General features: G+C 34.4%; 4 protein-coding genes and 1 long non-coding RNA gene across 8 annotated transcripts; 2 read left to right on the forward strand and 3 right to left on the reverse strand.

The window, feature by feature from the left end:
* Nucleotides 1-502: 502 nt before the first annotated feature.
* Nucleotides 503-2,064, reverse strand: LOC111790256 (uncharacterized). The gene has a single exon (XM_023671153.2). It carries the CDS (start codon nt 1,195-1,197, stop codon nt 595-597), a length of 603 nt encoding a protein of 200 aa, XP_023526921.2. The 5' UTR covers nt 1,198-2,064; the 3' UTR covers nt 503-594.
* A 598-nt stretch (nt 2,065-2,662) lies between these two features.
* LOC147793773 (uncharacterized) lies at nt 2,663-3,781 on the reverse strand. Its single transcript, XR_015411992.1, has 2 exons — nt 3,639-3,781; nt 2,663-3,030 (listed from the first exon to the last, which is right to left on the reverse strand). It is a non-coding gene; the product is annotated as an uncharacterized LOC147793773 (long non-coding RNA).
* On the forward strand, nt 2,919-4,156 carry LOC111803449 (protein MODIFYING WALL LIGNIN-2-like). Its single transcript, XM_023687851.2, has 3 exons — nt 2,919-3,053; nt 3,131-3,348; nt 3,627-4,156. The coding sequence occupies exons 1-3, from the start codon at nt 2,949-2,951 to the stop codon at nt 3,862-3,864; spliced, it is 561 nt and encodes a 186-aa protein (XP_023543619.1). The 5' UTR covers nt 2,919-2,948; the 3' UTR covers nt 3,865-4,156.
* A 218-nt stretch (nt 4,157-4,374) lies between these two features.
* LOC111790708 (uncharacterized) lies at nt 4,375-8,562 on the forward strand. Of its 4 annotated transcripts, none has more exons than XM_087118225.1 (8): nt 4,375-4,677; nt 4,885-4,953; nt 5,261-5,290; nt 6,224-6,256; nt 6,896-6,966; nt 7,251-7,332; nt 7,975-8,067; nt 8,291-8,562. In XM_087118225.1, exons 1-8 carry the CDS (start codon nt 4,570-4,572, stop codon nt 8,309-8,311), a joined length of 507 nt encoding a protein of 168 aa, XP_086974351.1. In that variant the 5' UTR covers nt 4,375-4,569; the 3' UTR covers nt 8,312-8,562. The 4 variants fall into 4 exon arrangements, with proteins under 4 accessions (XP_086974351.1, XP_086974353.1, XP_086974349.1 ...); XM_087118227.1 differs by having other exon boundaries at nt 8,297-8,562; XM_023671735.2 differs by having other exon boundaries at nt 4,378-4,677; nt 8,280-8,562.
* A 2,683-nt stretch (nt 8,563-11,245) lies between these two features.
* On the reverse strand, nt 11,246-14,114 carry LOC111790974 (abscisic acid 8'-hydroxylase CYP707A2). Its single transcript, XM_023672127.2, is given in 8 exon segments — nt 11,246-11,640; nt 11,642-11,656; nt 12,279-12,397; nt 12,503-12,609; nt 12,683-12,854; nt 12,948-13,334; nt 13,433-13,751; nt 13,837-14,114. Coding segments are annotated over 8 exon segments (1,380 nt in total). The 5' UTR covers nt 14,031-14,114; the 3' UTR covers nt 11,246-11,573.
* Between the last annotated feature and the right edge of the window lie 263 nt (nt 14,115-14,377).

Genomic DNA, 14,377 nt, shown 5'->3' on the forward strand with positions numbered 1-14,377 from the left:
ATTTAAAGGGTAAAATTGAAAATTTTAAAGTACAAGAATAACTAGTGCTATATAATTTACCCTACAAATTAAAACTTTTGACAGCATATTTTACCCATTTTTTTAATGCTAACTATAGGTCCTGAAAATCAATAATTTTTTTAAAAAATTATTTTACAAAAAGTTTCCATTAATTATTCAATAATGGCATTAAAATTGAATAAAATCATTATGAATTTCCAGTCTGTAGCATCCAATCGTAGGCAACAAAATCAAGCTGGGATTTTTTATTTATTTATTATTTCATTAATAAAATCATCTCAATTATTCTTTGTAAATTTAATTATTGGGTCTATTAATAATTATACTCGATTATTATTTTTTCTTTAATACAACAAAATTACTATATTCAACGGATTAAAATATTATAATTTCGATAAATATTAACTAAATTCAAATTTGAGATAACTAATATTTTAACTTTACAAATTATATAACTCAATTTCGGTAATCTAAATCTAACAAGAATTCTCAATACGCACTACGAATCGTCTAATTTCCCAAGAAATGGAACGGAAATTGTTCCGTACTAGAATTATCCCAAGAACGGAGAAATCATTTCGCTCGAGAACTACAAGGCGAAATCAAGTACGTTCCGTTGGAATGATGAAACTTAAGCCCGCAATGAATTTGGCATACGAATTTCACGGATCCAAACAATCCAACTCGCCATTGAACTCTCGTGTTCCCGTTCAAATCAAACTGGATCAGATCCGTCTTCAATGCGAAATCGACTTCCTCCATTTGCTCTGGATTCAAAGGAATCTTAACCGAATTCACGGCGTAATGGAACTGGACAGAGCTGTTCTTCCTCACATCGAATGGATCGGCTACAAGCTCAGCGATGTTTAGCCCTAGAAAACTCAGGAACAATCTCGTATCGGAGAAACTCGCGTGCGCTTTCGCGTTATCATTCTCCGCCTCGACGAGGATCGTTAACTGAACCTCGAGGCGGCCAGCGATGTCGTTCTGGAAGTTATCGAGATGAGCGCCGATGACACGGATCATCGGAATCCTAGGGTGGATCACTAGGTAGCCAATGAAGACGCCGACACCGGCGATTATGACGGCGATCGAAACCAGAGTACAGAGAACGGCAGCGAACCAAATGAGCGGATGAGTGCGGCGCTTTGCGTTGGAGATCAGTTTCGGGGGCATTTGGTGGTCGGAGATCGCCGATTTGATGAAGCGGCCGGCAACATCCGGCGGCGAATTTCTTGAAATTACGAGGTAATTTGACTCCGCTTTTGTATTGAGATATTTAATTATTGTTTTTATTTATCTTTTTGGCAGAATTCGAATTTTAATTTGGAGGGAAAGGTTTTAGTATTTCTACTTTTCCTGGTTGCAAGGCATTTAAATTCTGAAAAAAAAAATAAAAAATTGTTTGGATGAGCTTAATATTGTTGTAAAGTTAAATACCAATCTTGCACCGCTAATTCCCTTACTATTAATGGAATTCTTTCCTCACTACTCACAAATTTGGGTGGTTACAACATTGTTTAAAGTACAGAGACTAAATAGAATAATTCGATTCCAAAGTTGGAGACTGGTTCATTAGAATTTTATTGTTCCTGGGTCATTAGGGACTGGGTCATTAGGAACCAGGTTCAAGTACACCGGTATGTTAGGATGCCTTAACTGCATACATGACTGCACTTTCACTCAACACCTATCGTGATGATAAAACGGCTCCTCTCACTGTGACCTTCTCTTGAATTCTCAAAACTTCTGTCGCTCTATCACCGCAAGGGCAGAGAACCCATCGCTGTCTCGACTGTACTACTGGAGGCTCTGGAGAAGTCGGAATAGGAGAGCACTCATCTTAGTGTTCTTTACTCAACAATAATAGAGAGCAGCATCTATGGAGCTATTGTCTAATGAATTTGAGGGAAGAGATTCAGACTCATTATATCACTTGAGTGATGGATACGTGTATAAGAAAAGGTCGGAGTAAGAATCTCTCTTTTGTCTAATCTCTAATTCTTCACGTATTTGACGTCTCATTTGTTAGAAAGTGTGTAATAAAAGGTATTGATTTCTGATTGGTTCAAAAATTAAGATTTGAATTAAACATTAAAAGTGACATAGACCAAATTTTTTTACACGATATCAAATATCCACAACTTTACACGAACTTTTTTGCTATAAACGAGCAATAGATCAAGATTTTTAGGTACCATTTTGATTGAATTAGAAGTTGGAGCACTTCAAGAATTATCAGAGAGAACTTTAAATTTTTTTTCATATATCTAGCTAAGAATCTGGGTGAGATCTCACATTGGTTGGAGAGAAAAATAAAACATTACCTCATCTCCAACAAGGAAACCTTCAAAGAAGGCAATACTAGTGATGACACAATCCGAACTAATCTAACCCACATTATTTAATAAGGTTTTCTTAGATTAAAAATTTAACGGCTCAAATAATTAAAACGAATCGAAAAAATGTTTAATCCCGACCCAACTTAATCACTCATGCTGCCATAAATTAGTTTACAAATTCCATGTAAAACTTGGAATTTTCCTCCATTCATTCACATGCAAATATCCCCAATCCTAATTGGAAATAGCCTGCCATTATTGAATATAATATAACTAAATTGAACTCTAAGTCAAATTAATTCCCAAAAAAGAAATTATTAAAGAAAATTAAATACAATTCTTTCAAATTTTCCATACAGGTTGTTCTCAAATAAACTGGTAACTCTCATTCCAAGCAACTAAAAAAAAAAAAGCCTCTTGAAAGAACAATTTCAACAACTAACACAAAAGCAACAAGCAATCCCACACACACACACAAAAAATAGAAAAGCCCCTTAAGAGCTCCCAATTTCCTCTTTAGTCACATCGAAGCTACGCCTTTTCCTGTGTTTTATATTCATTCTCCTCGTAACACCACTCCCCGCCATGGAAAAACGCCGTTTCGTCTACGCCTTAAGCCTCTCGATCGTCGTCTCCTTCGCACTCGTCGCCATTGTGTCGTGTATAGCTGCAGAATTACACAGAACAAAGGTATAGAATTCATCGCACAAGTGTATTTGTTCATTAAGAATTTGGTTTTTGGCTAACTTTTCCCTCTTTTTTTGTAGACCAAAGACCTCAGATTGGATGGGAAACTGTGCTATTTGCCAGAAAGTCAAGCATTTAGATATGGAGTTGCAGCATTGGCGTGTTTGGTTATTGCTCAAGTTATTGGAAATGTTTTGTTCTGCACAAGTTGCAGTTTGAACTCAAGAGGGAAGAAAAGCAATGATCAACAACCTCCTAGAAGATCAATTTTGGCCATAATTCTTCTTGTTATTTCTTGGTAGGTTTGGTTCATTTCTCTTGTTTTAACTGTTTGATCAGCCTTACAAAAGTCATTCAAATCACCAATCAAGAGTCATAAATCTTCAATTTCAAGAACTCATCATCTGGTCTCATTCATGTTTATGTTCAATTTCTTGAGAATTTGCTAATAATTCATTCTTCTGATTCAGAATCTTCAAAGAAATTTGTAAGAATTTGCTAATAGTTGATTATTCATGAAACGAAATAATCAATTCAAATCGAAAATGTAATTCAAGAGGAGATTTGATGTTCTAGGGCAAGCTTTACCGTGGTGATATTGCTACTGAGCGCGGCGACGAGTATGAGCAGACAGCAACAATACGGTGCGGGCTGGTTGAGCGGCGAGTGTTATTTGGTGAAGAGCGGCGTATACATCGCCGCAGCAATTCTGATCCTCGTTTCGACATGTTCGATCGTCTGCTCCGCCGTAGCAGTCTTGAGGAAGAGCCTTCAGATCGACGAATCCAGAAAAACTAGTACACTGCCAAAATAATAAAAAGAAAGAAAAGCGTCGCAACGGGAACGGCAACGGCAACGGCGGCGATCGGAAGAAGGCGGCGAAGCGCCATTGACGAGAGCTCCACGGATGCCATGTGTCCTGTGGATGGCGCCTTCACTGGAAGAAGGGCCTCTTGGATCTCCAGCTAACAGCCTTATTTTTTATAATTGTAAATTGGGGAAAATACACACGAATTTGATAGTTTTTTTTTTTTTTTTTTTTTTTTTGGTATAATAATTGAACAATTTTTTTTAATTAAATTAAATATAACAGTTTCTTATATATATATATATATATATATGAATAAAAGCATAGCAGCACAAAAAGAATCCGTACGGAGCTCGGGTCGGCCCATCTGGCAATTAGTACTGGGCCACTTGGGCCGTTAATAACAAATTTGGGATTCAATTTTGTTATATTTACAATATTGACCCTCTATGTTTGAAATATTACATAATTACCAAGTTTCAACGCCAAAAACCTCCCGCCTTCGAATTCAACCTCTTCGTCTGTTCGTCTTTTTTTGTCGTTGAAGCCGTGACTGGCCGGCACTGACCGGAGTCATCAGCAACTCGCTCACTTGCTGCCGTTTTCTAATTTCTGTTTTATGTTGTTATCGCGCCATTTTCGCAGAGTTATATGTTGGCGTGGAATTTAGCGAGGTAGGGTTGGGGATTGAAGTGTATAAACGTTTTGAAAATGGAGAAGAAGCACGAGATTGGTACTCCGCTTAGCTCCAGCCTGATTGATCTGAAAAAGTCGTTCAAGCTCGCCGTTCGTTCTCTCCTGACTTCCTGTTCCAGGGAGGTAAGCACGAAAGTTGCTATAATGTGTATAATGTTCTATACTTTAGTAACCTTTTGTTCATATTTGTTTCTGGAAATGGTGTGGAATTGATGCTTTGGAATAAAAATTTCCTTATCAAGTGGCAATTTGGTTATGAGAGATATCTATAGGTTACTTTTCTTTTGAAAGAGTAAATTTTGTATAGTTGTGCTTTTTTGTTTCGTAAAGGAGTTTCGGGAATGCTTTTCGGGATTTACGACCGCGGAGCAAGAAAATCTTTATCGTCTATTCGTTCAGGTACTACTGTGCTGCTCTTTTATGTCTTCCCCCATCCTCACAGGAAAGATGTGGTGAAAGAAAGTTAATATCCTGTGGACACAGATGCTATAATTTAAATTGGAGATCTTGTGTTTCTTCTAATATGATTCTTGGACGTTTTCTTGCGTGGATCATTCTTAGTTTTGTGAATGTGCAAATCATGCGTTGTCTTCATGGTTAGCAGCATGTTATTTGCTTTACATGTTAAGAATTTACATATATTCTTATTGCTTTTAGTCTCTTTGGACATTGGAATAATGCATTTTGGTGTTCATCGAACTTTCAGGTTATAACTTCTTTGCATGGAAACATAGAGGTATATTTCCATTCAAGATTTTGCTTCGGAGTCCATCCTGACGATTCCATTTCGGGATCTCTTGTTTAGCAATATGATTATGTTGTTTCTTTCTTTTTCTCAACGTTAAGGCACTTAGAACATGTATGAGAGTAATATTGAAATTGCCAAATCACTTTTGTCATGTTCAAGTTACATGCCTTTAATCCTTCAAAATCATCATTCAAGAGCATCTTAGTATTAATTTTACAGTTTTAAATGTAATTTTAAATTCATCAAAATGGTTTTTGAATAATTAAAATCATGTTTGGGACTGATTTGAATACGACTAAAGCGATTTTAACCATTTCAAAATTGCTCCCGAACATCTTTAATGGCATAATGTGCTTATTCTATGCTTACGCTTACTGTTGTTCCAATTGGATGTTCTCTTTAGTTATTAATCATGTCATAGAATAATCATAACTCTTTATAGTCTTTGGATTTTCTTCTCTAATTATTGTATACAAATTTTTAGCATGGAAGTTCTCATTTCTGCGCTGCAACGAGACACATGATTTAGAATAGAAAGAATATACTTATATATTGTTAATAGAAGATAACAAGCCATGATAACACAAAATTTGATTGCTTCTGTCTCTAAGAGATAGGAAATGGAAAAAAGAAAAGTTTCTCAAAAACACGCAATAATTGTCTATCAGTAGCATGCAAATTGCCTTCGCCTTTTGCAAAAAGTAACCCATGCAATCACCCGAACCTAGGCGTTTGCCATAGTCTAGTGCGGTTTTCCTCGTCCATTGCTGTTGGCTATTCACCTAACCCTGTCTTGAAATAAATCCTACAATAGGCTTCTCATCTTTTACATTTATGTGGTTATCGACAACATTTCATTTTAATTCTCTTTTTACATATTGCACTTCTGTTCAATAACACTGCCATTTCTGAAATATACAGGACGAGTTTGAATCATTATGTATTGAAACCCAGGTAATTCTCCTGTCTGTTAACTTGTTTTGGTTATTTACAATTGGCTCTTGCTCGTTGGATGTGTCAGATTTGTTGGGATGGGGGGGGGGGGGGGGGGGGGGGGGGGGGGGTTATATTATGACATAATATTACTTTGCAGTTGATTTTTTCGATCTGATCCAATTCAATGATTTTCTGTCTCCTTTTCATTTTTGTCCCTTCATGTGTATATATGTGTATATATAATTTTAAGGCATAAGTTCAATAGGATTACAGTGAGGGCCTTCATTGAAATTATTGATGTATTAGTTCTAAAAATCTCAACCAGTTGCACAGTCTTGAATGTGTCAGATGCCTTTGTCCAAATAGGTGATGGTGGGTAAGAATTAGCGAAAATATGTGAGATTGATCGTGATGGTTCACATGATAGGATTACAGGAAAAGTAATCAACATTCTCTATTATTTCATTTCTTTAATGATAATTTTTCTTCTCAATTTCTAACTTTGTGTCACTTGTGCTTTGTCGTGAGTAATTGTAATTTGTTGGGGTTTTGTTTGAAGTGATGATGCATTGTTAATCATTTGTATCTATGTCAGGTGATTTTTCCTCTTCCATTGTGTGATTGTTTGCCTCATTGTAATAGTTTTGATTTATGCAGGTAGGACGTGTACTTGATAACGTTGAACAACTTTTGGAAGAACAAGATCTAGATCCATTGTACTCCAAGAAGTAGGTATCTTCTGCTGGGAGGTTACTTTCTCAATTAGTGGTCCAAATAAGTTGGGTTCTCTGATAGTTAAATCAATGATTTGATGTATAATTATATATAATGTTTGGATGAAAATTTGAAATGTGATTGGAAGTATAACAACTCATGGTGGTTTATGCAATTTTCCCTTGTTTTTCGTTACGCAAAGGCATGGGAAGTGATCTATTAAAGTCGGGCTTCCTTGGGCGGCCTTTACAGATTGAATTTCTCAGATGGAGTTAACAAATAACAATATCTAATGCAGGACTGATATAATGGATATTGCTAATTATCTGTCCATGACAAGGAAGAATGAGATCCAACACTTGAAGGACATGCTGAAAACGGTATGCAACTCTTGTAACAGTAGCGAACTTCTCTATCTAAAAACAAACCAGCTTAACTGACATTGTTACTCTTGTTTTATAATTATTTATTTCTGTGGGTGAGAGGGAGGCGGAGGGGGTCATTCTTAATTGATTCAAGTATAATGGAAGAATTTAGGCCTTTCTTCATTGGTAAATCTTAGCATATCACCGCATTTCCCTTTAGAAGAACTGAATTCTTAGTCACAACATTACTGGTAGTTTTGTGTCCAATGGATCTTTTTTCTGTGATTGAAAATTGAAACAAATGAGTATGCTCTGATCCATCTGTAAGCACGCATCTTAGCTTTTAGGTAAAAAAGGCTCAATAATGCATTTGCTTTTGTTTGCTTGTATTTCTTGGGCGTGTCTCCCTGTGGTACTCTTTCTACTTTGTATTTTATGCATCTTCCTGTACCGTCCTTTCCACTTTAGTTCCCAAAAACAATCTGTGCTGTCTTTTCTTTTATGGTCCTTGCCAGCTGCCAATTAATGCTGTGTGGCTTCTCAAAGAATCATAGCAGATACTATCAATCAATTCCTTCACTAGATTTTTATGGTATACGTGGCAATTTCTTGACAAATTAAGTTTACAAGTTTTCTTATGATTTAAACTTTTTCTAGTCTGAGGAACAGAACCGGCATATTCAAGCCCGTATCGATGTCCTTAAGAAAGGAGTGGAAGATGCCTCGGGCATGGCTGATGCTGTTGAGAAGGTGCAACTTTTATTTGCTTTCCAATGACCCAATGACCCAATTGGTATTTTTTAAGACAGTTTAATCTTAAAAAATGTGTTCATTAATGGCAAAGTCTGAAAATATTGATTGTTTTCTGATGAAAGTTCCAAGAATTTAAACCAATCTTGAAGAGAAAATAAAATTCAAGAACTAGTTTCTAAGCCCTATATCTAATCCGCAAATGCTCACAGCTAAGAATCAGATGCAGAGCTTCTCCAACTGATGGTGATAACGGGACCTGCGACACATAACTCGCTGCTGCCTGTTGCCATCCTATTTGATTTCGTCCTGTTAAATGCCCTCTGGGATTGGCGTTGAATAATGAGGTCAGTATGTAATTCAGTAGATTTCTTTATGTGTAAATTTCTTCAGCTTAGCTCAAGCTTAATATGTTTTATGTTGTGGATCATGTGTTCTTCTGTCAATTCAACCGCTTTGTCTTTCTATAAGAGAAATCTCTATATGGCTTTTGTTTTTCCTCTTCCACTCTCTGTGAAATCTCTATATGGCTTTTTTCTTTAGCTTAGTCCAATTTTATTTAGGTATATATGATCAGTCAGAATATTTATGGGCAACATTTCACAGAAATTTCTTGGTGATGCAAATATTCCACTCAATATTTGAATTTCATATCTCATAATTTCATTTGTCAATATATATTATAATCTTTATAAGAAAAGTAAGTGATTTACTTTTATGGGTGGGTGAATTATTTCCATGAAATGACTTTTGTTAACCAAATTAAGCGATTGACATTTGAATATCTCTAAATTTATGGTATTTGTCACTATTAAATTGTGATTTAGCATGACAACCGAATCTCAAATTCATTGAATTTTGGTTGATTAGATCATTCTAAGTAATGAGGAAATGTATTTAAATAATTGGACAAGAAAAGTAAAATATTAATATTAATACATAGATATAGAGTGTGGTTTTCTTTTTTTTTTTTTTTTTTTTTTTTTGCTCAGAGTAACTGTTGTAATGAATTGATGTGATGATAACATGAAATGACGGACTTCAATACTCGAATATTTATTTGGATTAATCATTAAAATACAATACTTAATATGTCAATTTTTCATTCGCATTACTATCAGGATAATTTTAAATATTTTTTAAAAAATTAAAATATAATAATGTAGCTTTTCAAACATCATTTTAAAAACAATATTATAGTCTTGTCCAAATAAATATAATATGCAATCTTTTTTGTCTTCTTATTAAAAATTGCAGCCACGAATGCAAGAAGACCAACTTCAGCTCTTTTTGTTGCACCACGTGTCCCTCTCTCTCTCTCTCTCACATACATCATTTGATGATAATTTTGCTCTCTCTCTCTCTCTCCCATAATATCTTTACAGCTAATATATCATTTGTTTTTCTTTTAAGAATATACGTTTTTTTGTCTTGTCTCTCTTTTTTTTTTTTATGCAATAATTGTAATTTTCGACCTTGAAAAATAAATAAAGTTAATGTTGACAAATAAATACTAATGTAAATTACAAATTATTATTTAGTTCTTAAATTTTAAAATTTATAAATTTAATTCCTTAAAATAAGATATTTATTGTCTTTTTCAATATTTTTTCCCTTTTTATATGTCTTGCCTTAACTTAAATAAGAATAATAAGTGAGCACAATATTTTTATTTTTATTTTTATTTGTAAGATAACTTTCTCTCATTATTTTAATATTTTCTCTCACTTATTATTTTAATATGATTTAATTTATAGGCGTTGGAAAAACAAAAGTCAACGAAGGCAGCAGTCAGTACTTGCACAGAAGTCCAAACCATGAATCCCCCACATGATGGGGATGTCATTATTAGCCTTAAATTATTTAACTATCAAATATCAACAAAAACACTTTATAATATAATTTTTAAAGTGAAAATATCTGTTCTGGCCAATGTTTTAAAATCCAATGAATGGATAATTACAATGAAAAATTGCAAATTTCGAGCTAAATAAAAGAATAGATATTATCGTTCATTTTTGTATCATTTAACCTAAAAAATACATAATTAAGATAAACGTCAGTCAACGTAGACTTAATTAGTTAAGATATTAAAAACATTTGAACTAAATCAAGCATATTTTAAAATATCCATAATGGAAAGAGCTTGATCTATTCGGATATGTAAATATCTTGGATCAAAGTCTAAAATAGAGATTCCAAGCATATTCTATGTACGTGAATGAAAGCGAACTTGATTGAGCATGCTTCGTGATAGGAAGAAGGCACCTAAAAGTGATCCACTTTTCATGTGGGGTATGTCTAATGAGACATTTAAACAAAAGTTGTTCAATTTTTTATAGCTCAATCGTTTACCAATCAGCTCAGTAACGAGCTATCGAGCAAAAATAAAGGAATATAACAAATAGTAAGCTTTTTGTTACAGTCATAACAATGGCTCAATAATTAACATTGCTAAATAGTATAACTATTCAAAAAATATTCATTCTTAAATTGAGTTTGGATTAACCTATGGCATTAAATCGTTCAATAGTATCTAAATTATATATATTTTTTTAAATATTAAAATAAATTATTTTTTTAACATACAAAAATATTATATAAGCAAGTACATATAGTCCATTAGACCGACTTGAGGAAATTATTTAAATCGATTTAAATGATCGGGTCTATAAGTTAGTCCAATCTTCAAAATGCATGTATTTAATAAACAAACGAGGTGAATTTGATTAGGACGAACCCATCAAACTTTAACTTTGAACTAAGTTTTAGATCGAATTTTGATTCCACTTGAATCATCGTTCGAGTTTCGAGCCCCTTGATAAGTGTGAGGAAAGAATTAAATTTTGTGATAAATGTAATTTTATATTCTCTCATTAAAAGTTAAATATTCAAAATGGTTAAACATGGATGGAGACGATTTATTATTTCTAAAATATTAAGTTTGATATATAATAAAACGATTTTAGTTTAGTTTAAATTATATTTTAATTTCTTAATTAATCCAATTTTAGTAATCGGCCTTTACATAGAAATTAAGTTGGGATAAGCTTTTCATAAATTATTTTCTTAGTAATTTTCATAAAATATATAACATAACATCTTTTTTTTAATTTCAAGTTGAATAATTAAAGCAATAAAAAAATGGGAAGAAAATGAAATTAATGTGATCATCAAATAACTGAAAAATAAGATTTATTATATGATATTTAATAGCCTTGCGGCGGCAATTCTTGGTTACAACAAAAAAGAAAATTAAAAAAGAAAAAAATGGTATTTAAAAGTAAATAATGAAAATTATATAAAAAAAAAAATTAAATTTTACAAAAAATGAGGACCGTTGATATTTTGGAGTATTTGTGGGTTGGGTGTTTAGAGTGTATCCATCTATGATTAATAATGACTCTGTTTTGAGTCAGAGACTGTCCCCTTTCCCCCAGAAAACAACGTCCTTTCTTTTTTTTTCTTTTTTTTGATTCCAAATTTATTATTTTTTTTTTCTTTTTTTATTTCTTGAGAGATATTCTAATGGGCAATCCGTTGTGGGGAAGAGCAAATGGACCATATTGAATCTCCCACTACATTCCACCTGCAATTTTTTACACCAAATCAATCAATTCACCCATAATTTTCATTCAAACTCGATCTAGATTGCTTTTCGTTTTCGAAAAGAAGTATTATAATGCCAGTTTTGAAGCTCGATTTAGGTTATTTATTGTTTTTTATAAGACTTGCTAAATTGTTCGTTTTGAAACTCGATCTGGGTTGTTTTTGTTTTTGAAAAAACTTGCTAAAATGCCCGTTTCTAAACCTTATTTGGGTTGTTTTAGAAAAATCTTGCTAAAATGCACGTTTTGAAACTCCATTTGGGTTGTTTTTTTTTTTTTTTTCCAAAAAAACCTGCTAGAATGCTCGTTGTGAAACGCGATCTGGGTTTTTTTCTCGTTTTTGTACAAATTTACTAATACGCTCATTTTGAAACTCGACTTGGGTTATTTTTTGTTTTAAAAAAAACCGACTAAAATGTCTGTTTTAAACTCGATCTGGTGTAAAAACACTCATTTTCAAACTCGATTTGAGTTATTTTTTGGTGGTAGAATGTGAAAATTTAGTGATTTAAACAAGGAAAGTGTAAAAAGTAAAAAGTAGTAGTTTGTGGTAAAAGAAACTTAGATTAAACTTGATCATAGTAAAAATTTAGGCATAGGCACCTGTAGTTCGTGGTTAAATGATGGAGTAAAACCAACATCTCCAGCTTGGCCAATTCATTTCCCGGACAGGAGTGGGTCCCATTGCCAAATGGCATATACGTATTGGGTTTCTGAGCCACCTGTTCCAATCATCATATCAAACACAAATCATTCATTTTTAGCCTTAGATTCACACTCCTCTGTTTTACTAAATGAAGTAAGTAAAAACAACAAAACATTTTTACCTCAAATCTCGAAGGATCAAACTTGTCAGGCTGAGCAAAATTCTCAGAGCTACGATGAATGTTCCTGAACAGAGGCAAAACTTTCCATCCCTTTGGAATCAAATACCCTGAAACACAAATGAAATGAGGGTTTTTAGACACAGAAAAACAGAGGAACTCTGTTTTTAATCCAAAACTCACCGTCAAATTCAACATCTTCCACTGCTTCTCTGAAAGTAAATGACAAAACCGAAGCAACTCTTAGAGTTTCTTGAATCACCCTTGAAGTAATCGGCATGTTTTTCGTGTCACCCCAGGTGAGATTATTATCTTCTCTACTCTGTTTTTCATTCATTATTGCTTCTTGTTCATCCTGTAAACCCAAAAACAGAGGAGATTTTTCAGTTTCCAAGCTCGACCCAATTCAAATTACACATATTTCTTGGTTTTGGGAAATGGGTCGTACGGTAACAGCTTGAAGAACACTTGGGTTTTCTCCTAGGAACTTCAAGATCCATGTTAGAACACTCGCTGTCGTGTCGCGAGCTGCGAAGATGATGCCGATGACATTGTCGGCTATCTGTTCGTCGGTGAGGCCTTCCTTTTCGCTCATGAATGATCCGAGGAGGTCGTTGTAATCCCGCTTCGTTTCCCTCCTGGTTGTGAGGATCTTGTTTAAGATACGCGCTAGATCCTTCCTAGCTTTCATGGCCTCGTGGAAGAGTGTTCTTGGCAAGTTTATGGGCATCGAATTGTACCCTTTTTCAAGAATGTAATAGCATCGTTTAAGATCTTCGAAGTAAAGAGCTTCATCTTTTCCAAATATTGATAGCAACGAAACCTCGAATGCGAACTAAAGAAAACATAAAGATTAAAGAATCAGCTAAGAAAAACACCAATAATTCAAAAACAGAGCAAAACAAAAACAGAGCTCCTCTGTTTGTTTTTTACCATTTTCATTTCTTGGAAGGTGTTGATCAATTGTCCATTCCATGATTGTAGGGTGTTCTTAGCGATGGATTCGATGGTGGGTACGATGTTTTTGATGGACTCAGGCATGAATGTTCGGAGGACGAGGCGTCTCAATTTGGCATGATACTCACCTTGGTGAAAAAAGATGCCATTTTTTCCCAACATTCTTTCTTTACTAGCTGGGAATGTCGGCTTAAAGAGATGGGCTTTAGTAACCAACACAAATTTCACAGCTTCGGGACTTGAAAGCATCACACAAGGATAACCCAATATGTGGGACTTGAAAATTGGACCATATCTGAATAAAAAAAAAACAGAGTTCATCAAAACCCCATTTGAAAAAAAACACCCAAAAAAACAAGATAGAGAAAAGAAACGGCCACCTCTTCTTCTTGGAGGCAAAGAAGACGTTGGGATCTTGAGAGTAGAGTTGGAGGGTTTCACCGATGTAAGGCCAGCCCATTGAGCCCGGTGGAAGAGGTGGTTTCCGGCGAACAGGGGCGGAGAATTTGAAAAGAGAATGGAAGAAGAAGAAGAAGATGGCGGCGGCGGCGGCGAGGATGAAAGGGAAGAACATGGTTGTGATATGGTTTGGTGAAGAAAGGAGGGAATACGAAAGGGGTATATATATATAGGGAAGAAGGAAATAGGGAAGGGGAGTTTTCTCTCTCCTCTTCTCTCTCTACTGGTAATTTTTTTTAATTTAAAAAATAAAAAAGATGTAATTTTAGGACAAGGATCGAAGGGAAGAAGGAAAGGGACTCACTCCGCACGTGTCCCAACCCAACAAAAAAGCGTGCGGCGGATCCTCCTTCGGCTAAGGCAAAAAGGGGATTTTTTTTTTTAATATTTTTTTTGGTATTATTTTTTGAAATAAATATAGAAATTCGAGTTCATCAGTATCTGGTTCGAGTGAATGATTAG

The sequence above is a fragment of the Cucurbita pepo genome, chromosome 1 (assembly GCF_057944985.1).
Source record: "Cucurbita pepo subsp. pepo isolate OVF chromosome 1, ASM5794498v1, whole genome shotgun sequence".
NCBI classification, from domain to species: domain Eukaryota; kingdom Viridiplantae; phylum Streptophyta; class Magnoliopsida; order Cucurbitales; family Cucurbitaceae; genus Cucurbita; species Cucurbita pepo.

Coding starts and splice junctions, on each gene's coding strand:
- LOC111790256 (XM_023671153.2), bottom strand. CDS start 1,197: ATGCCCCCGAAACTGATCTCCAACGCAAAGCGCCGCACTCATCCGCTC.
- LOC111790708 (XM_023671735.2), top strand. CDS start 4,570: ATGGAGAAGAAGCACGAGATTGGTACTCCGCTTAGCTCCAGCCTGATT. Junction 4,678..4,884: donor TGACTTCCTGTTCCAGGGAG/GTAAGCACGAAA, acceptor TGTTTCGTAAAG/GAGTTTCGGGAATGCTTTTC. Junction 6,257..6,895: donor CATTATGTATTGAAACCCAG/GTAATTCTCCTG, acceptor TGATTTATGCAG/GTAGGACGTGTACTTGATAA.
- LOC111803449 (XM_023687851.2), top strand. CDS start 2,949: ATGGAAAAACGCCGTTTCGTCTACGCCTTAAGCCTCTCGATCGTCGTC. Junction 3,054..3,130: donor CAGAATTACACAGAACAAAG/GTATAGAATTCA, acceptor CTTTTTTTGTAG/ACCAAAGACCTCAGATTGGA. Junction 3,349..3,626: donor ATTCTTCTTGTTATTTCTTG/GTAGGTTTGGTT, acceptor TTGATGTTCTAG/GGCAAGCTTTACCGTGGTGA.